General features: G+C 38.1%; 1 protein-coding gene across 1 annotated transcript; it reads left to right on the top strand.

Annotated features, from left to right (window-relative positions):
- The first annotated feature begins 1,711 nt into the window (after window positions 1-1,711).
- LOC103129302 (uncharacterized) lies at window positions 1,712-19,201 on the top strand. The gene is made up of 22 exons (XM_016664963.1): window positions 1,712-2,036; window positions 2,446-2,721; window positions 3,627-3,902; window positions 4,554-4,763; window positions 5,966-6,208; window positions 10,328-10,378; window positions 10,528-10,797; window positions 12,483-12,746; window positions 12,841-13,107; window positions 13,194-13,463; window positions 13,554-13,826; window positions 14,765-15,037; window positions 15,125-15,400; window positions 15,484-15,828; window positions 16,053-16,322; window positions 16,551-16,793; window positions 17,104-17,187; window positions 17,325-17,340; window positions 17,479-17,570; window positions 17,972-18,014; window positions 18,100-18,156; window positions 18,539-19,201. Coding segments are annotated over exons 1-21 (4,368 nt in total). The 3' UTR covers window positions 18,101-18,156; window positions 18,539-19,201.
- The last annotated feature ends 1,934 nt before the right edge of the window (window positions 19,202-21,135 follow it).

The raw sequence follows: 21,135 nt of genomic DNA, 5'->3' as shown, positions 1-21,135 counted from the left end.
TCTGCTGCATTTTCAGGCCAAATGTTGATCAAATTTGTATTTTTGCAAAGCCTTGGTGAATAAAAGAATATAAGAAGCTACTTAAAAACACTAATCTACCATCTGTTTGGTTGGTAATGCACACAACAAGGATTTCAGTGACAACGCACATTATGTTCAGAGGTGCAGAAACCGTCCCTTTGCACTGTGTAGCTGTTGGACAGGAGATGCGGAAGGAGGAAGTGTAAGAGTGGTCTGCAGAAGAAACCCACTGCAGAGGTACTAAAAAGAAGCAAACAGGATGATTTTAAAATTTTGATCCGAAAACTCCTGATCTCATCCAGAGTTTCTGCTTTAGTTTCATCCTCTCAGTCAAAGTGGAAAGTTTTCTCTGAAGTAAATCGTCAGTGTTGGATACGAGGATGGGTCACACTTTGCTCTGTGTGACATGTTTACTGTGTAAGTACTTCGCTTTTTCATCTGCACTATTTAGACTTTAAAAAAAAGTGTAAAAAGAGACGACTAGGACAGCAAAATATGAGATGAGAAGTTTTTTTCTCTTTGCTACAAGTTTTGCTTCAGATTAGAAATTCAATTCTTGATGCAACATTTAATTTAATTTATTTAGCTATTTATAATATGTTTATTTGACAAACAAGTTTATTATTATTATTATTTTTTGCTTAAGTTCTCAGCTTGCTGCTCTGCTGTGGAGACGTTGAAGGTGATTAAACATTTCTTCTGTCTTTTCTGCTTCCTTCCTTCACTCAGTTCTCATCAGCTTTCACAAGCTGCAGCCTTCCTTTGTAATGCTTCTCAGTAAAGTTAATCAACCTATCAATGGACTACTAATTAGTCATTTTATTTTGCAATATTTATTCATACCTTAGGACACTTTCAGATTAGAAAAACGGTTAGATGTATTTTACTGTTATTTCATTTGGCTGACCAACAGTAAGTAGATCAAAATGTATAAAAACGGGTAACACAAATATGTGATTTTCAAAGTTTGTTTTTTAAAATTAAAGTCTAAAAAGTGTACGATGGATTTGAGTTCAACCTCCCTGTTACAAGCAACCTTTGCAGCAACTACAAATGCAATTCTTTTCTAAGTGCTCTGCATGTTTAGCCAATGAAATGTTTTCTTTTCTGTTAAATTGCTTCAAACTTGGTAAGAATAGACGGGGTCTGTCCATGGAAATTACCACACATTCTGCAATGGGTGTTATGTCTGACGTTGGCCTGTACGCATGTTGATGGTTTGATCCGTGCTGATAACTGAGAAGTCTCCTTGCAAATCCAGATTAGCTTAAACTGAACAAATCCACAAATCCATTTGTGGATTTGTTCTCTGCTGTTGCCTCAGAGTTTTGAGATACTAGATATAAAAAAAATACTAAATTGTTAAATATTTTAACACTGTTGAAAGCTAAACAGGAAGTCGTACAGTAAGCTACAAGCAAAACAGGAAGTCTGCAAACCCCCCCTACCCACAGGCCTTAGACATCCGCCCGCCAGACTACTGTTTAAAGCAAATGCTTGAGTTGCTCTGGATTGTATCAGACAGTAAACGGAGCTCGATGCAAATATATGTCAGAGTTTTATTTGCCAAAGATTTGGAAAAACATTTAACATTTCGCTTCCACTTCTCAATCATGTGCTGCCCTGGGATGATCTGTAAACACGCATAAAAGCATCTAATGCACCACAGTTTGAGGGACAAATGTGAGAAATGACAACATGTGTTTGTCACACAGCCTGGGTGCCACTCCTCACGGTGTCTCCATCATGGCTGAGTCCAGGAGCCTCAGTGACTCTGAGCTGTAGGGTCAAAACCTCGTCGTCGAGCTGGGTGTTCTACTGGTACCGAGCTGTTCCTGATCTACCCAACAAGAACTATACGTATGAGCTGCTGCCTGATGGTATCAGTGGGACCGTCGAGGATTCTTACATCCTTCATGGACAGAAACAAACAGCAGGATATGCATGTAGAGCCAAAGGAGGAAACCCAGAGGATCTGACTGGTTACAGTGAACCAAAGTTCGTCTGGTCTGAAGGTCAGTTCTGTTTCTCTTAGTCAAAGAAATAATTGTTCTGTGCATCGGTGTTGCTTTAACAAAAAATGTTCATTGTTATAGACACTGTTCTGTAGATGTTATGTCGGCTGTATAAAAACATAATATGTGAGTTTTATCGTTTTGAATGATAATGTAATGTCTGAGAGGTGGACAAAATCTATGTTAATATATATTTTTTTAACATTTAAAATTATTTTAAGTCAACTATGTGTTTTACATTAGATTTTTTTTTATTTGACTACCTAGTTTATCTGTAATGTTTGTGAATTCTCAACACCTTTAAAATGTAAAAGAAAAAAAAAGAAAAGAAACAATGTGATTTATGAAACTCTTTCATTTTCAGTGAACTTTCACCTCAATTTAAGTTGTTTTCTTTTTTACAACTCAGGTTCTCATCCAGAAGCGTCTCTCACAGTGAGCCCCAGAGGAGAGAAGCTTTTCTACCTACAAGATGTACAGTTAAAGTGTCAGGGATCCTCTGCTGCGTGGCGAGTGAGGAAGTTTGAAACAATTGGATATTCCACGTATTTATCGTACTGCTCCAGCTGGGGGACCATGACTGGATCCTCGTGTCGCTTTCTCAGTCTTTGGCCCCAGAACGCCGTGTTCTGGTGTGAGTCTGAAACAGGAGAGTTCAGCAACGCAGTCAACCTCACGTTACACAGTGCGTCATTAAACATTTTTCTCTATGCACTTAAATGGTTTATAAAACAGACATTAAACAGATTTGTTTTAGACTATATATTGTGATATTGTGAGAGTTGTGTGCTGGAATATGCATTTATGGTGTTTGTAATTTATCATATTTTAAGCTCTTGTTGTTTTTGAATATTTTATCAATACTATTTTATGCTTAACACATTATAGCATATTTTTGTTTTGTTTTGTTTTGTTTTGTTTTGTGTTTTGTTGCCATGAAAAATAATGTTTCTTTGTTCAACAGAGCCTGAATCTGTCCTCACTGTGTCTCCATCATGGCTGAATCCTGGGGCTCCAGTGACTCTAAGCTGTAATGTTAGACCTCCATCTGTAGGATGGAGGTTCTACTGGTACCAAGCTGCTCCTGATGGATCACACACAAAATACAATTACAAGCTTTTGCCTGGTAGCACCAGTGGGACAGAAAATGACTTCTTCATCATTCATGGACAGAAACACACAGCAGGATTTGCATGTAGAGCTGAAAGACGAATCCCAGAGGTCTTCACTGATTACAGTGAACCGAAGTTTGTCTGGTCTACAGGTCAGTTCTGTGTCTCTTCAGTCAATAACTACAGATGTGATCATTTAGTTTGTTCATGATATTCTCAACAACTCACTATCTTGGCAGCAACAAGTAATTTTGACAATGTTCTGACAATGATTCATGCGATACATGTGGTAAAATAATTGATCATTGGTTAAAAAAACAAAAAAACAAATAATAATCTCAGTCAATGTGAATTAAAAAAAATCACCAGTAATCTCATTTTAGCAATGTTGAAAGGGTAGACACAATCTTGAGTAAAAATAAATATTTTTCATTGGTCTCAAACTTGTTTTTTTATGTCCTTGTTTCTTAAATGTCAGATTCTCACCCAGCAGCAGCTCTCTCAGTGAGTCCTGACAGAGAGAAGCTTTTCACTGTAGATGACGTCCTGCTGAGTTGCCAAGGAAACCCTACTGGGTGGAGAGTGATGAAGTTTGAAAAAACTGAAAAGTCGTCATATTTATCCCACTGCTCCAGCTGGGGGACACTAACTGGATCCTCCTGCACCATTAAAAGTCGCTGGTCCCATAAAGCAGTGTACTGGTGTGAGTCTGAAACAGGAGAGTTCAGCAACGCAGTCAACATCACGTTACACAGTAAGTTCTTCGTTTAGTTTTAAAGCCTATAGCATTGGTTTTATTTGTCACTCCTGACAATGTATCCTGTCCAGATCAGCAGTTCATAATGAATAGACCACATATTAATATTAAACATCATCAACAGGCTGTTACAGAGCAAATCTGACAAAAAGAAACAAAAAAACACAAGATTAGATCTAGTTCAAAAATCCCCAGCAGTGTGACAAAGAGGGTCAAAGTAATGCAAGAAAGCTGTTGTAAAATATATTTGATAGTAATAAAGACACAGATCCATAATTTCAAAAATTATCCATTTTATTTCTCCAAAAGTTACACAATGTTCATTACTGTTTTATTAAAGGTTGTTTTGTTTTTTTTTTACTAATCAGAACAAACATATTAAGATGTTTGCAAAAGTGGTTGCGAAATATCTGCTGTAATGACAAATACTGCAACAATGCTGCAAACCGGAGAATGCTGTCAAGTGCTCTGATTTGCTTTTGTTCTTGGTTTTTATTTTATATTTTTTGAAGACTTTTCTCAGCTCACAAATAGATTTAATATGTGTTTGTCCAACAGCACCAGATTCCATCCTCACTGTGTCTCCATCATGGCTGAATCCTGGAGCCTCAGTGACTCTGAGCTGTGAGGTTAAACCTTCATCTGCAGGATGGAGGATCTACTGGTATAAAGCTGTTCCTGATTTATCAAAGAACAACTACAGATATGAGCTGCTGCCTGAAAGCATCAGTGGGTCGGTACAGGACTCCATTATTGTTCATGGACAGAAAAACACAGCAGGATTTGCATGTAGAGCCAAAGGAGGAAACCCAGAGGATTTCACAGATTACAGTGAACCACAGTTTATCTGGTCTGCAGGTCAGTGTGTTTCTGTTCTCTCCTGTGTTGGATGAGAAAGTTTTAATCTTCATTTAGCCCATATAGTGATTTTGTGGCTTTTTTTTTTGGCATAAATTATATTTTTGCATCTTTATTTAGCAGCTTTAAAATCAAAAGTAACTTTCTATGTTTTAGTTAGAAGTAATTGTAAGAACATGTGGTTATTTAACTACTGTCACATGTGTAATTACTTACTAATCATGATTTGTAAAAAGTTCAGTCAAGAATCAGAACCAGTCAGTGGTTCAGATTCTTGGTATCAGAAAATGATACACATTTGCATGATGAAGTATTCGTGGGATCTGACAGCATCTGTCATTGAGTATTTAAATAAATCATTACTAACAGAATTATACTGATATAAGTGCTTAAACACAGATTTTAATGGGTACTTTAAAAGGGTAAAATAAAATAAGTTGAGCTGAAGCAGTTTTATTAGACAGAATATAAAAGCATGGAATGTTTTAAACAGATGTTCAATAACTAAAGACGATATCAGAGAAGATGTTTGTTGGCTGCTTGTCTTGATTATTTCCTCCATGTTGTTCTTCAGATCCTCATCCAGCAGCGTCTCTCTCAGTGAGTCCTGACAGAGAGCAACACTTCACCTCTGAGTCTGTGACACTGAACTGTGGAGGAAACTCTACTGAGTGGAGAGTGAAGAGGTTTAGAGAAATAAACCAAGAGTCATTTGTATCAGACTGCTCCAACTGGGGGAATATGACTGGATCCTCATGTACCATTAACAGTAACTGGTGCCATAAAGCAGTGTACTGGTGTGAGTCTGAAACAGGAGAGTTCAGCAATTCAGTCAACATCAGTGTACAGAGTAAGTTATTTTTTTTTTAATGTTGTGCTATTTTTTTTAAATACATTGTTATATCCTTTGGTGTAAAAGCAAGGGATGAATGACTGTAGAGTCTTTGTTGTTCACTGGTGGTAATAGTGTAAGAAACTATTTTATGTAATGTAATCATGACAAACTATGTCCAAACTAGAAACATTGTGTAACTATGTTTCCATCTAAAATGTTACTGACTTCAGCAAAAATACAAAAAACCAAAAAAAAAATCCATGTCTTCATTTAATTTTATCAATGGAAAATAATTTCCAAACGTCCTCTAATTGTCTTCAGCAGCTGATTTCTGGCTGAAGCTTCATTTTCTCTGTCTGGTTTCTAGATGAAGATCTTCTCCTGGTGAGCCCCGTCCATCCTGTGACTGAAGGAGCTTCTGTTACTCTGAGCTGCAGACTGAGAGGAGAAAACAAACTTTCTGATGTGATTTTCTATCATAATGACAAACTGATCCAAAATGACAGCAGAGGAGAGCTGAAGATCTCTGCAGTGTCTCAGTCAGATGAAGGTTTCTACAAGTGTGAACATTCAGGAGAAGTTTCACCTCAGAGCTGGATGGCAGTTAAAGGTGAGCAGAGTCCGTGTTTTTTTATGAATCTTGACTTAAGGAAACATTTTGAAAATTAAATGTAATATTAATATTAGTTATTTTTAATCACAACAGCTGCATCCAGACCTGAAAGCTCTTCATTTCCTTTGCTACTGGTTGTTGGGACAGTCAGTGGAATCGTCTTCATTCTTCTTCTCCTCCTCCTGCTGCTGAGTCGCTTCAGGAACTCCAGAGGTGACGCCTTCTTTCTCTTAAGCTGCATTATGTTTATTTAATGTATCCAGACATAGTGTTGAATATTCTTATATTTCAAAGCCACTGTACAAATCTTTGAAACAATCATGAAACAAATTATCTCTTTTTTTACATTCATGCTGCCTCTTGCGGTCAGTATGACTTTATTTTCTAAACATCTTAATCATAAATCATCAGAACTTTCTGTGTTTACAATACGTTGTATGTTTGAACACTGGTTCAAGCGATAAAAAATAGTTAATAGTTCCCTAAAAATAGCTTGTGTTTAAACTGATTAGCATCATTATATATTTTTCTTATATTATTATTATGGCTTGAGCATCAGGAAAGTTTTGACTTCTATTGACTTTAGGTCAAACGTGGATTTTGAAAATAGCTGTATCTGTTGGTTACTCCAATAAAAAGTAAAACAAAGACACATAAACACTGTAGTTTTGTTTGTTTGTTTTGTTTTGTTTTGTTTTACTGTTCTACTTTCTATTATGGATTTAAGGTGAAGTTGTGACAAAATATATTCTTTGTTGGCTTTAGGCTCTGATTGTCTGGGACCCTCTGAAGATTCTGGAAATGGTATTGTTTACATTTTGGAGAGAAAACACATGAAAATTTCAGTCTGAGTCCAAGTGAATGACAGAAACTCTTGATTTGTTTCAGATCCACGTGAAGTCCAACATATCACTTATGCTCTTGTTGACTTAAAACATGGTGAAAAAAAGGGTGAGTTTGTTAAACACATACTTTGTGAAAAATGTTATGTTTCTCAAAGGTTTAGACTGTATTTAACGCAAGTCGGTGTGTGGATATTATCAGGTGAGCCCGGGGAACCAGTGGGGGGCGCTGTTTACTCTGTTGTGAAGACAGGAGCTACAGGAACCGCCAGCAGGACCGTTCAGTGATTCTGAAAAAGTCTGTCGGGTCATTCTCACAACAGTTTTTAAGTTACACACATCTGAGACCTTCAAACACACCGATTGATGTTTTTATTTCTTAAATGTTTTTATTTTTCTGTAATGATCCGGTTCTGTACTACAAAATGTACAGAACCGTGTTTTTAATTTGTAAACTTTATACAGTTTGTGAATATTTTTCATCATCATTTTGGGTTAAAAACAAGCTTTGCGGAGCTTTTTGAAAAACAAAATAATTGATATCAATTATTAATTATATTGCTTACATTTGTTTTCTCTCTTCATTCACAGGAAAACGAAGCATTCACATTAGCATTAGCTAATGTAGCGGTTTATCCGGAAGTGAAGCACAGCTCTGGATAAAGACTGAAGACACCGGATGTGACATAGTCTTGCTCTTACATCTCCAGTTTAACTGTCATTCAGTAATTTGCTGTCCGTTTGCAATGTGTGCAAACAGATAAAATCAGATTTGTTAGAGATTTTTTGGTATTATCATTTTGTTATTACTTTAGTTCATATTCAGTCTAATGTTAATTAATAGTTAATCAACATTCAGTCTATAGACTGACCTGGAGGTCACATCTGCCTGTTCGTCTTCATGTGAAACAGTTAACTGTGAGTTTCCCAGACCTTTAATTATTTTTCCACAGGTGCCTCCTTATCAACCGGAATACTCCCTACCTTAGAAATTGTCTGTGTGCAGTAGTGTTTTGTCTCTGCTGTCTTCCTTACCTATCCTCCCTCTTTTTGCTTGTTAATAAAAGTCAAGCTGTAACCAAAGGTCTTCAGAACGCTCTGTGAACGGCTCGGAGGAGCAGTTTGCTGAGTCTTCTCCTTTTGCAAAAGCTTCGCCATAAAATTCATATACGTTGTCTGTGGTTCTTTTATGAAGGTTCGAGAAAAATACCTATCAAGATTCAATGCTTATGGTGGGATTTTTAGGCTCAACCTAAACTCTAATTTCAGTTTTGATTAGAATTATTTTTTTTCTTTGTTTGAATCAATCAGCAATTTGTTTTCACTCGATTTTAAAAAATAAACGAATAAGCTTCCCACATGCATAGAAATGTTTAAAGCAGCAGGTGTTAAAATGTCCAAAATCTTACATGTCCTCGATTCTCTGAATTTAAATCCACATATTAAAGTTGTATTTCATCTGTTTTGCCAGTGGTTTTAAAAGTTTGCTTTATTTTCTTATTCACTTTCTATTAATTTGAAATATTTATCTCTGTTTTGGGTCTATTTGTCATGATGGGTTTAACGGATTTCACCCACATGCAGGAACACCAAAGAGACGGATGTAAAAATGAAAAGTTTTATTTACAGCAAGCAACAATTAAAGGAAAGCTGGTCCAGAAAACTGCTCGGCTGCTCTCGGTGCACTGAGAAGATAAGAGAAGCTTGGTGAGTTCAGGTGACTGGGAAACGGGAGGTTGTGAATGAGAATTAAGTAAACTTACTGGCTCAGTGCGTTCGAACGGCTTGGAGGGGGTTGGTTGGTCCTGGAGTTCTTTCTAACCTATAGATTTGCTTCTCCGTGGAGCTTGGTGGTTCGGAGAGTGACGTTGGAAGGCGGACAGGGAGGCTTGTCCTTGAAAGCGACTGAGTCTAGGTGGAACGGCCGGTCGGAGACTTCTGAATGGCTGGCAGAATCTTACAGTAACAGGTGAGGTTTGGCTTTCAGGCATCTATGGGGCAAGATCCCATGACGTCGTGGGAGAAACCAGTGGTCAGGCAACCGGATGTGGAAGGATCCTGAGGAGAGCAAAAACCCACAATGAAGCACAACACAAAAAACAGGCAGATCTCAAAAGCTCGGAGCAAAACTCTGAGGGGCCGGAGGTACCATCTAAGGTTGACACTCTGGCGTTGAAGTACCGGCGTTCCACCCTTCTTATGCTGCCGTCAATTAGATGATCAGCCTCCGGTGAGAGGATGACATCATCAATGAAACCACAGCCCGCCACCTCTCGGACTCCATCTAGTGGGGAGATAACTCAGCAACCAAAGGACCACCTAAAAAAACCCCAGAACCTAACACTATTTACTTTTTTGTCATAAAGAAAAAAAAAGGAAGGTGGTTAGATGATATCTGGAGAAATCGTCATGAATGCTCATTAAATCAAAGTTTGATCTGGAATCAAAATTGAGATGTTGCATTAATAAAATACAGATGGCTCATTTGTGTTTATGCATGACTGTGTGTGTACGAGCGATTGTGTGCAGAGGCGTTCTAGTTTTTGTGTTTGTTTTTTTACTTTTGAGTCATAGCTTTTCAAAATCACTATAAACAAACAAAGCTGGTGTTTGATCTTTATTTTACCGATACATTACATAAATAGTGACTAAAAGGTTGAAGTTTTTCTATTCTGTCAGTTCCTCATGCATCAAGGAAGCGTGTGTCCTAAAGATATTTTTGTCTTTTTCTTTACAATAGCACATTCTTACCTCTCTGCAGATGTATTTCTTGCAAAAGGAAGAGATTTTAATTGAAATTTCTACTTGATCTGTGGGCCCAGAAGGGAATGGAGAACATTATTCATACTCTCTGACAGAGTTGCAAGCATTTAGTGCAAACTTAAACGCCATCAGGGAGCCAGTAAGTGTTAGAAGATGGTTGCATGTGACAAGAGGACACTCTTTTTCTATTTTTGTGGTAGAACAACTTCATGTGGTCAGTGTTTTAAAAGAAGGAAGTAGAAGGAGGGTTGGACTGTGACACTAAATGAAGATATGTACCGTCTCAGTTCCCCATTTTCATTAAACTTGTACTCTCTGCTTGTCCTTCTCCACTCACGCTCATACAGAACAAGTCAGATCTTGTAGGTTAGGATGGGGAAAACCTCACTCTGTTGGGTGACTTTACTTTGTGAGTACAATTTGTGTGTGTGTGTATGTGTGTATGGCTGAAATGGCAGTGTGTTTATCAAATGTATAATATGTCTCAGTAAGTTATGATGTTTAATGTCTAAAATCTGCTTTTTAGTGCTGCATATGGTCTTCAATTTTGGACATGCACAAGGTGACGTAACGTCTTTTTTTTTTATCTGTTACTCTGGATCTTCACACTAATTTTACTCTTAAACCTTTTCCAGTTGAATATGTTTTGGCATAACACAAGCAGCCTAGCATTCATTGTTTACATCTTGTGTTTTTTGTTGTTTAATCTAGATGTTCAGTTGACCCATGACCCCAGTTCATCCACTTTATTTCTTGGAGAGTCCGTTACCTTCACATGCAACATGACAGCAGGATACGACTCTAACTGGAGCTACGTATTCCACCGAAACGGTCAACACATTGTCTCCAAGTCAGATGTTTCAAAGTTCCTTCAACTCGACCTAACGACCGACCTGAGCGGGCGATACCAGTGCTCCGCTTATCATAAGGACTCGCCAGGGTTCATCAAGCAGAGTAACAACATCACGCTTTCTGTGGCAGGTATGTTCACGTTACCGTCTTTGCAGTCGGGTTTGGCATCAGAAGCATCACAAGCTTAGGCATCTGACATAGAGTTTGGATAGAGAGTGAAGTTTGAGTTGTCTTGCTTCAAGTTTCCTTAACCTGGGAAGTCTGCATCCTGTTTGATGATTTCATTTGTAAATTTCATGTTGGAAATGTTGAAGTTATGAACTTCAACATTTCGTATGTTGGATCCAACATTCATTTGGAATGAATGTTGGATCCAACATTCATTTGAGCAGGATGATGTCAGTGTTGAGGGTGGGAGGGGACATACATACATTAACTACATATATGCATTTTTCCTTGAATGGTATTGTTGACTCAAGACCTTCGCTTAGAGGCGGGTCTGGAGGGGGAGCATATGCGGCCATGTTCCAGCACTCATAGATAGTATCAGCTTTTCTGCTGCTGTTGAACTGACCACAATGAAGTCATTTTGAGTAGTTGCAGACCGAGTTGCACAGCTAAGTCTTTTACAGAAGTGACAAAAAAAAAAAGCAGAAATGCTCAAGCTGTAGAGCTTGAGCAGGTAATGAAAACATTGCATGCTGTTTGCACACATCCTCTGCAATATCATTTTCTTCTTAATTCAAATTGTTTCTCAACTCCACTAAATAACCTCTGCAACATCTTCGAATACTGTTAGAAAAAAAGAGTGTTTGAGATTAAACTGATATTGTGAGAGATATTGTGAACATCTCTTTCCTATTTGATGTCGTCTGAATGTTTGCTAAAAATCTGGAGCTTAACACAAAAACAGAACTGTGACTGTTTGACAGTCACAAAATACAACTAGGACGATAAGAAGCCAGCTTCCTGCCTGACCAGAAGGTGTCATAGTTGGGTTATTTCTGTTAAGCTGTTCTCAACTCTAGGGTTTCCATGGAAACATAAAGGAGATAAATCATTCTAAGATGTCTTAAAGTAAACATGCTCTGAGATAGACATGCACTTTTTGCGAGTAGGCCAGTAGGCAGTGCCTGTTCTGCTTACAATGATCACATATTATTGGCTAAATGCCAGAATGGGATAATTTCTTATTTCTTTACTCATATTTGAAAATATATGCATCCTAACATTAATATGCATTTTCATGATTGGCACGATTGTCATAATTTTGTACATTTCAGCTAAATGGAGGCCCAACTTTGGATAATAAATATTTTCCTCTCGTACAAAGTTTTTCTTTTCTTGTAGTTTTGTGGTTATACTCTTGTCACTTCTGACCGTTGTCTGACCGAGACATCTGCTGTTCTCTTCCTCAGTGTCAAACTAGGACTGCAGGAGGGTTAAAGCACATCTTAAGCATATTTTCCTTTTGCGAAGTCACCTATCCAAAGAAACCTTTGAACTTTCAGAAATGAGAGAGTATAGAGTAAAGAGGAGTGGACTGAAATCCCTCCTGAGATTTCTGGAAACTTGGTAACGCTAGGGTTTTACCACCAGTTACTCATATTTTGTTTGAGGATCAACTACTTATTTCTCTCAGTGAAATGCTAATGAATTCACAAATTCTGACTTTTATTTAACGTTTATACATATAAATAATGTAAAATAATGAATTAAGTATGCAGCCTAAACATAATTTTTTGATGCTGTTATTTTTAAATATCTATAATAATAATAATAATGTAAAACAAAACTGCTTTTAAATAAATCAGCCAACAGGCCTACAGCTACTGTGACTGCAGACAGGAAGACCATTTCAGAGGACAGACCGACTGAACTTACCTGTTCAGTTCAAGACTCTGCCGGATGGAAGTATGACTGGTTCAGGCACAGATTCTCTGAAGGCCAGATTGAAAGCAATGTTGCCAAAAACACCATCAACATCCACCGTGGAGGCATCTACTGGTGCAGAGGAAGAAGAGGAAGCCCAGATTTCTTGACTGAGCCCAGTGAAATGTTCTACATTGAGAACACATGTGAGTTTCACAACATGAAGAAAAGAACATGAGCTGAACAGTGTTGTTTGGCATTCACAGCTTAATTTTTTTTCTGTACTCAAACCATAATCAGTGTCCAACCAGGCAAATGTTGCTTTGCAACATGACTGGAGTCAGATATACAGCGGTGAGGCAATATCCATGAGCTGTGAGATAAAGGGAGGAGGAAACTCTAAGTGGGAATACGAGTGGAGAACAACAACTTCAAAGCCGCCATCAAGAGAGAGAACAGTTCATATTAGAGCCTCTGTTTTCTCCAGTGGTGACTTCTGGTGTAGGGGGAGAGCAGATCCATTTTCCTCAACCGAGTGGAGCCAAACATGCCATCTGAGAGTATCAGGTAAGTATTTATTTTCGTTTTTTTGTGTGTCTTTTGGTAATTTTTTCAGCAAATGATGCTTTATTCTCACCACAAATAAACCACAGATAAACCAAGACCCACGGTGAGGGCCGATAAAAGACTCATACCAGTAGGGGGCAACGTAACGCTCACCTGCTCTGTGGACAATCCGACCGAGTGGAAATACTACTGGTTCAGACACACTGGCAACATTTCTGAAGTTCAGACCGTTGACGAAGGAAAATCAGAAAATGTCATCAGTATCTCTCAGGGAGGAGTGTACTACTGTCAGGGAGGAAGAGGAAGCCCAGTCTTCTTCACTGAAGAAAGTCATCGGATCAACATTGAGAAAAGAGGTAGTTATGGTGACGTTCATGGCTGTTAGCATGATCCATGACTAATCTTTAATTAACCACTTTTTCCTCACCTGTATTGTGTTTTCACAGTTTCCAATATGGCTTCTGTTTCTCTGAGGCCTGACTGGCCCGTGATTTACTCTGGAGAGACGATCACTGTTAGATGTGAGATTTCTGGAGGTAGAAACAACGAATGGGTTTATGAATGGAGCAAGCCAATATCAGATACATTACCAACGAATGAATACCGAATTGTTGATGCATCTGAGTCCAGCAGTGGGAACTACAGGTGTTTGGGGAGAAACAAGCAGGATCTGTATTCATCGACCGAGTGGAGCGACATCACGACAGTCACAGTTTCTGGTGGGAATAAAATTCATCTTGACCCAGATCCCATTATTTTCATTATAGTGTAAAACATAGACCTTTTTGGTTTCATCTGTACTTACTGTTATAAAAAAGATATTATTTATAGACAGACCTCGAAATGTTGTTTTGCTGCAGCGCAAGAACACAATTCTACCTTTTAATTGTAGTACGAATGTAGTATTTCAGTGCAGTGTTAACAAACACTTGCTTGTCTGAAGACTTTTGGTGAGTGACTTCAAATGAGACAAGAGTCTTCTTACACCTGTCCAAATAAACTGGGCACATTCTGGTGAGAAAGATCACCAAGAATCCAATCCTCCCATCTTAACCAAACCATTGCTAAAACCTTCTGTCGATTTGGTCTTTGTGGAAGTGTGGCTTGATGAACATAGTGGCATTGTTGAATTTTGCCAAAGCATTCCTTACAGAGTGCCATGAACATGAGAAATACCATTGTGGACTGCTCATCTCACAAACAATAACCTTTTCATCAAGCATGCTGGAAGAAGCTGTCTACTTTGGAGAAGTTTTTCTGCATAAATGGAGGGATGACAGTTGACAAATATTCAGAAATGTCTCACGAAAATTGTTTGAGAGTGCCTTACATTTCAGACTAAAGGAAAACCTTGTAGATTTTTCTTTTAATCAAAAATTTAGGAAATAAATATCAGTTTGGACAACAGTCTGGAGTGGTGTAGCAGGACCCTTGAATTATTATTTTTTTAAATACAGAGTGAATGTCAGTTTTGTTCCTACAACACTTAACGAGCCTATTAGTTTAAACACTAAGAATATTGAGTTTGATAGTTGAAAGCATTTATTTCAATGTCATTAAGAAACTGATGTTTAATTTGCAGCTGCAGTGTTTTTTAGTGTTTATTTTTGTTCTTTTTGTTCTTTTTTAACAATAGTTTACCTCTTTATCTCAACAGAGCAGAGACCGAAGGCTCAAATTATTCCTGACAGAGACTCAGCAGGGGGCACTGTGACCCTAACCTGTTCTGTTAAACCATCTTCATCATCATCATCTAGTTGGACTTACTACTGGTACAGAGTCGAGATCGCCTCTAAACCTGTGGAACTGAAATCTGATACAAACGGAGAACTCGTTACGTCAGAGAATGGATTGTATTTCTGCAGAGCAGGAAGAGGACGTCCAGTTTACTACACAGAGTCCAGTCAGTCAGTTACTGTCGACATACCTGGTAGGTGTTTCAATGAGTTAGTACATCGATTTTTGAGGTTCATACAGAAAATAATCCTTATCAATTTTTTCCTTTAATTTGGAACAGCGACAGACAAACAGAGACCTGTTGTGACTCAGCAGCCAAACTGGTCTACGATGTATTATCATCGTGAGATCATTCTGAGATGTGAGATTCAGGGACAACCTACAGATTGGGTTTTTGAATGGATTTCATCCAGTGGGGATGCACCATCAACCCAAAATGACATACTTAGTTTAGATTATTCATTTTCTAAGTACTACTGGTGTAGAGGCAGGAGGAAAAGTGATCCACATGATGTCACTTGGTGGAGCGCTCCCTTTACAAGCAGATATGCTTCGTGTAAGTTAAGTAACATTGTTTTTTTATGTTAAACTAGATCACTCATTTAAATTCTTCTGTTACTGAGAAACTTTCTTCAACAGCACCAACGCCAGTCCTCACTGTGTCTCCATCATGGCTGAGTCCTGGAGCCTCAGTGACTCTGAGCTGTGAGGTGGAACATCCATCTGCAGGATGGAGGTTCTACTGGTATAAAGCTGTTCCTGATTTATTACCTATTATGGAGTTTGCTGCACGCAGACGTAGGAGTTTTTACTTTCCCAGTGGATACAGGTTTGAAAACCTGCCTGGCACTATCAAAGGGACTGTAGAGAACTCCTTCATCATTCATGGACAGAAACAAACAGCAGGGTTTGCATGTAGAGCTGGAAGAGGAAACCCAGAGCATTTGACTGATTACAGTGAACCAAAGTTTGTCTGGTCTGCAGGTCAGTCTTGCTTCTTTTCATCCACATGTTCTACATTCACTCAGTTTAGAGAACACTCAGTCCAAGTAAAACATGTTTAAAAATACAATTGACAAATTTTGGTTTAAGATGAACAAATTGCATATAGGCAATATTTTCTATGCAATTTAGTTCACTGTGACAAAAGCATGTAAAGTAAGTGTTGCATGCTATAATAGCATTTTTTAATTAATGTTGTTCTTCAGATCCTCATCCAGCAGCATCTCTCTCAGTGAGTCCTGACAGAGAGCAACACTTCACCTCTGAGTCTGTGACACTGAACTGTGGAGGAAACTCTACTGAGTGGAGAGTGATGACTCCTAGCAGAATTTATGCCTGGTCTTCACTATACAGCTACTCCGAGAAAGTAAATGGATTCACAACAGAAATGATAGCTTACCGGCCCTCTACTGCAGTGTACTGGTGTGAGTCTGAATCAGAGGGGTGCAGCAATGCAGTTAACATCACAATACATGGTTTGTTTTGTTTATTTCTTGTTTTGATTTAATATAAATTGTAATATTTCCTCACTTGTTCATAGTCCTAACTTAGAAATGTTGTAATTGAGTAAAAGAAGAAATTTGCATCTTGAAATTTTAGATAATTAAAAAATAGATGACACTGTACATTATAAATTATCAAATATTCTCAATAGTTTTTAATACAATGATCTCCGTCTTACATAAAGGTCTGCTGTTTTCCAGATGGTGATTTAATCCTGGTGAGTCCTGTACATCCCGTTAATGAGGGAGATCCTGTCACTCTTGGCTGCGAACTGAGGACAGGGAACTTCACGTCCACTGTGGGATTCTACAAAAATGATAAACTTATCCAGAACACAGTCAGAGGAGAGCTGAGTATCCCTGCAGCGTCGGCTTCAGACGAAGGTTTCTACAGGTGTGAACATTCAGGAAAGGCGTCTCCACAGAGCTGGGTGGCAGTGAAAGGTGGGTTTTATGAATGTACTTTAAATGTTTTTCATCGCCTTCCACTTTGACATTGAATAAAAATGTGTAACTCTAATTTGTGCCTCCGTTTTGTTTCTTAGCTGTTTCTGCTTTGCCTGTAGCTTTAACTTTAATTTTACTGCAAAGACTTTTACAGGAGAACCAAAAACAGGCAACAATAAGACAAAGCTGCTTGTCTCATTATAATATGAAAGAAGCTCACGCTTTTATATGCATGTGAACTCTTTTTTTCTTTTTGCCATCTAAAAATCATGTTCTCTTTGAAACATATTCTTTATTTTCTTGACAGCATCAAGTTCTTCTCTTCCGGAGTCGCTGATTATTGGATTAGTTGTTGGTTTCCTGCTGACTGTCCTCCTCGTCATCGTGTTGGGTCGGTACATTACAAATGTTTTCTGCCTGTTCTTGAATGTCAACACAGTCATTATCTTACTTGTTCTGTATGAAGTTATGTATTTTTTTGTCCACAATCTCTTTATGTGGTATATTAACTTTCGGTCTCTTCTGCAGCAATTTTACGCAACAGGTAAGCAAACCTTTCTTTCGTTTTTGCCTTTTACTACAGAGTAATGCTGGAAAGATCTTTAAGTTTGAAAAATGTATAAGCAAAATGACTGTTTTCCTAAATTAAATGTGTAAATATATATATATTTATATATTTCAGGCTTTCTCAGTGTCACAGATCCGAGACCTCAGGCACAGCTCCTCATCAACAGGTTGAAACGCCAAACCAGATATACTCATCTCTCCTTCAAGGTCAGTCCTCACTAAAGTTCCAATAATTATTTCCATTAAGCCTGATATTAACGATCCACTGCTGCTTTCGCTGTAATAATAATGTCTTTATATATACATTGGCATCCACTCATTTCTTCAGCACAACCCTAAACTCAGCTCACAGTTTAGTCCTAAACCGAACCCCTAACCCAAAACCAGCATCTGATATGTGGCCCGTGCTTTCAGCCCCATAATCAGCAGAGGGTCCTCACAATGTAGTATTTATTGGATAAATGGGTCTTATGCTAAATAAATGCTAAAACACACAAATGAATATATATGCATAACACATGTATCCAACATAATAATCATGCTGGAACCATTTAGAGGCTAAATTAGAGACATTGTGGTTTGTCACTGTCTTCATTTCCACCCCGTAGGTGATTCTGCCGTTTATGAGACAATCAGAAAATCCGGTCAATGGTAGGAGTATAAACTGATTCATGAAGGATGACTGTGTATTTAAAAAAAAATGACTTTTAGTAAAATAAAAATGTAATCCTTTCAGATCAAAGAGTGAATGAGGACAAGAAAGTCAAACCTCGCATCCCGCTCAAAATGAAAGGTAAGTTCACTGAATGTGGGATGTTAGAACCAGAGCTGACTAAATAGAAAACAAAACAACTACAGGTTCTGTAATAATAATAATACTAATATAATTAGGATGTGGAAGAGAAATCTGACTACATTGATGTGAATTTAGACTTAGCGAGTGAAGTTTTCCTGTTTATTCTTACTAAATATTCTGGTGCAGTTTATAGGATTCTGTTGTATTATTTTAGCCTTCAGGTCACTTTGGCCCTGGTCATTCTGTACACTTGTCTTCTCTCCATATCTCGGTTGCATACTTGTAAACAAACCATCAGGTTTATGACAGCATAGTATTCAAGTTTTATTCTTAGACCTGACACACTTCATATCATTTATTGTTCCTTTTTTTGTTTCAGATCCATAAAGTTTGCCATCTGAAGTGAGAAATGGAACAGAGGAGAGTTTTCCTAATAAAGATGTTAATTAAAATCATTGTGATTTTGTGGTACTGTTGCAGCATACTGATGAACCAGCTGAACAAATGCATGTGTTTTCAGTTAACTATTACATATTCATGAATGTTATGCTTATCTTGATGGTGCTGGATTATTATAATCTCAAAATGTCACTATAAAAAATGGAGCAGTTGAATGAATTTTAAATATGAGCTTCCATGCTAGGTATTTTTTTATTTCTTTTTATTGTATTTTCCTTTTATATTTCAATAGCGTTTTATGAAAATACCCTATATGTGATTTCCACTGTTTTGTTTGGCCGTCTTTAGTATCTCCTCCAGCTGGACGTTTGTGGTGTAAAAACATGTATTGTCTTCATAGCTATTCATTATAACAGAAAAAGTATAATCTCAATGTATAATAAAGTTAAAAGTTTTTTTTTTTTGCTTTTCATAAAGCACTGTGGGTTGTATCTGTTTTCAAAACGTTCACATCCGACAAGACATTAAAGGTACGGTACGCACATTAACACAAATCAGTGAAATCAGGTGATCTGTATTTTTGCACAAGAATATATTAAATAGCAAGAATGACAAAGCATCAAAGAAGAACATATCTTAGGTACATGACCGACACCTGTTTCAATCTAAAACAGTTTGTATCTTTAGTATTATTCCTTTTATTCTTTTTTTTTTGTTTGTTTTTTAAGAATAAATTAAATTGATCTGTTGCATTATTTTCCATTCAATGAAGCCATGGACTCTCTCTGTCTGCCTTTGTGGCTCCAGTCATGTCACAGTCATCCATCAGCTCATCTGAGACACAATTACTGACTCCCTCATCACTGACCCAGAATCAGAAATCCAGAGGGCGGTTTTAGTGCAGCACCAACCAGATGAAATGATTTTAAGCCTCAGCTCTCTCCTGGATCCAGCTCTGTTCATCCTGGTTGGTGATGGCCAGCAGGTTATTGTGAAGGTTATTAAAATGAGGCATTCTCCCAGTTAATCTGCTCCTTGATCAGCATCGCTATCTGTTGAAGAGAGAATAAATACGTGCTGCTTTGCTGGAGTCATGACCTCATCTTCGATTTTAGTCACTTAATATGCATCAGCTAATCAGCCGTGGCAGCAAGAGTCCCACAAACGCTTTAGACTGAACAAGTTACAAGATAATAACCAGACCAATCAGTTTCTGTGACTTCTCAGTAATGTCACAGTTTCAAACCCTCAGTCTTTTCTCACAAAGCTGCATTTAAAAGGGATGTTGCTTCTGTGGTCTTTAGAAAAAAAAAAATCAAGACAATACCAAACAAAAATATAGCTTAGACTGAGGTAAAAATCGCGCATGGTTGTGTGTCTCTGTGTTGCCCTGCGACAGACTGGCGACCTGTCCAGGGTGTACCCCGCCTCTCGCCCGGAACGTTAGCTGGAGATAGGCACCAGCACCCCTCCTGACCCCACTGAGGGACAAGGGTGTTCAGAAAATGGATGGATGGATGGATGAGGTAAAAATCAAGGCTTGAGAAATGTGGTCTCCAGAGGGGTCAAGACCAGCATCACTTTAGAGTGACCACAGTGATGCTCTCAAGCTGGAAGCATCTCTACACAAGCAGCAGAAAACTCACTGGGCTCTGAATAACCACAGAGTCCAGTGGTTCTGGCCAATGAGATGAGGCTGCTTCATCTGACATGAAAAAAGTTACAATTTCAAAATCACAACATTTTTCCATTTTGTCGTTCTTCCATTACGGAAGGTTTTGTTTTGTTTTCTTTTCTTGTTTGTCTGGTCAGAGATAAAGTGCAGGTCGAATCCCACCAGGTCATGAGGAGCCGCAGTGAAAACACAAGTTTCCTGTTAGATGTAAACTTTATCAGTTTAGCTTAATGTCATGTGCCAGCACTGAAGTAATCACATATGACCGCGCACGCAAGATGGGAATAAGATTTCAGCATCACACCTGTGATCTAAAAACAGCTTCCAAAGATAAGTTGGCTATGACTATAGAGATAATGGTGATAAACTAATTTCACATGTCTGTCCTAATAGTTCTATTTGGACAGCGGTACCTCTGACAGCAACACGTCATCATGGCATGAAGGTGAAGATCAGACCACAATTCAGCAAACATTTAAGAAGCAAATCATCTGTTCACATCAGAGCATGCTAAAGAAAATGCTACGGTAGGATTTGACAAACTTGTGACCAACATTTCCTCTTGCTATCAGTATATGAACATGTTACAAGAATGTGAAACTGTGTCATACATTTTCTAAGTTAAGAACATAAAACATCTTACTCCAAGGCAGGTTTCCTCCATTACTGACGTGCAAATGAAGACGTGCTGCATCTCTGCTCACGGCCCCACAAAGCCGCTTCCACCGAAAAACACAGCAGCAGATGAAGTCTGACCACAAAGCAGGAAACAGGTCTGTGGTTGACAATCGAATGACCACATATGATTAGATGACTTTAGTTTTAAATTATCACACAGCGAGCACACAACAGAAAATATATTTTAACAATCCCTCTTCATTTAGATGTAAAACATTTCAAAC

This window comes from Poecilia formosa, unplaced genomic scaffold (assembly GCF_000485575.1).
Source record: "Poecilia formosa unplaced genomic scaffold, Poecilia_formosa-5.1.2 Scaffold533, whole genome shotgun sequence".
In the NCBI taxonomy this organism is placed as follows: domain Eukaryota; kingdom Metazoa; phylum Chordata; class Actinopteri; order Cyprinodontiformes; family Poeciliidae; genus Poecilia; species Poecilia formosa.
This window is presented reverse-complemented; position numbering and strand designations above follow the sequence as displayed.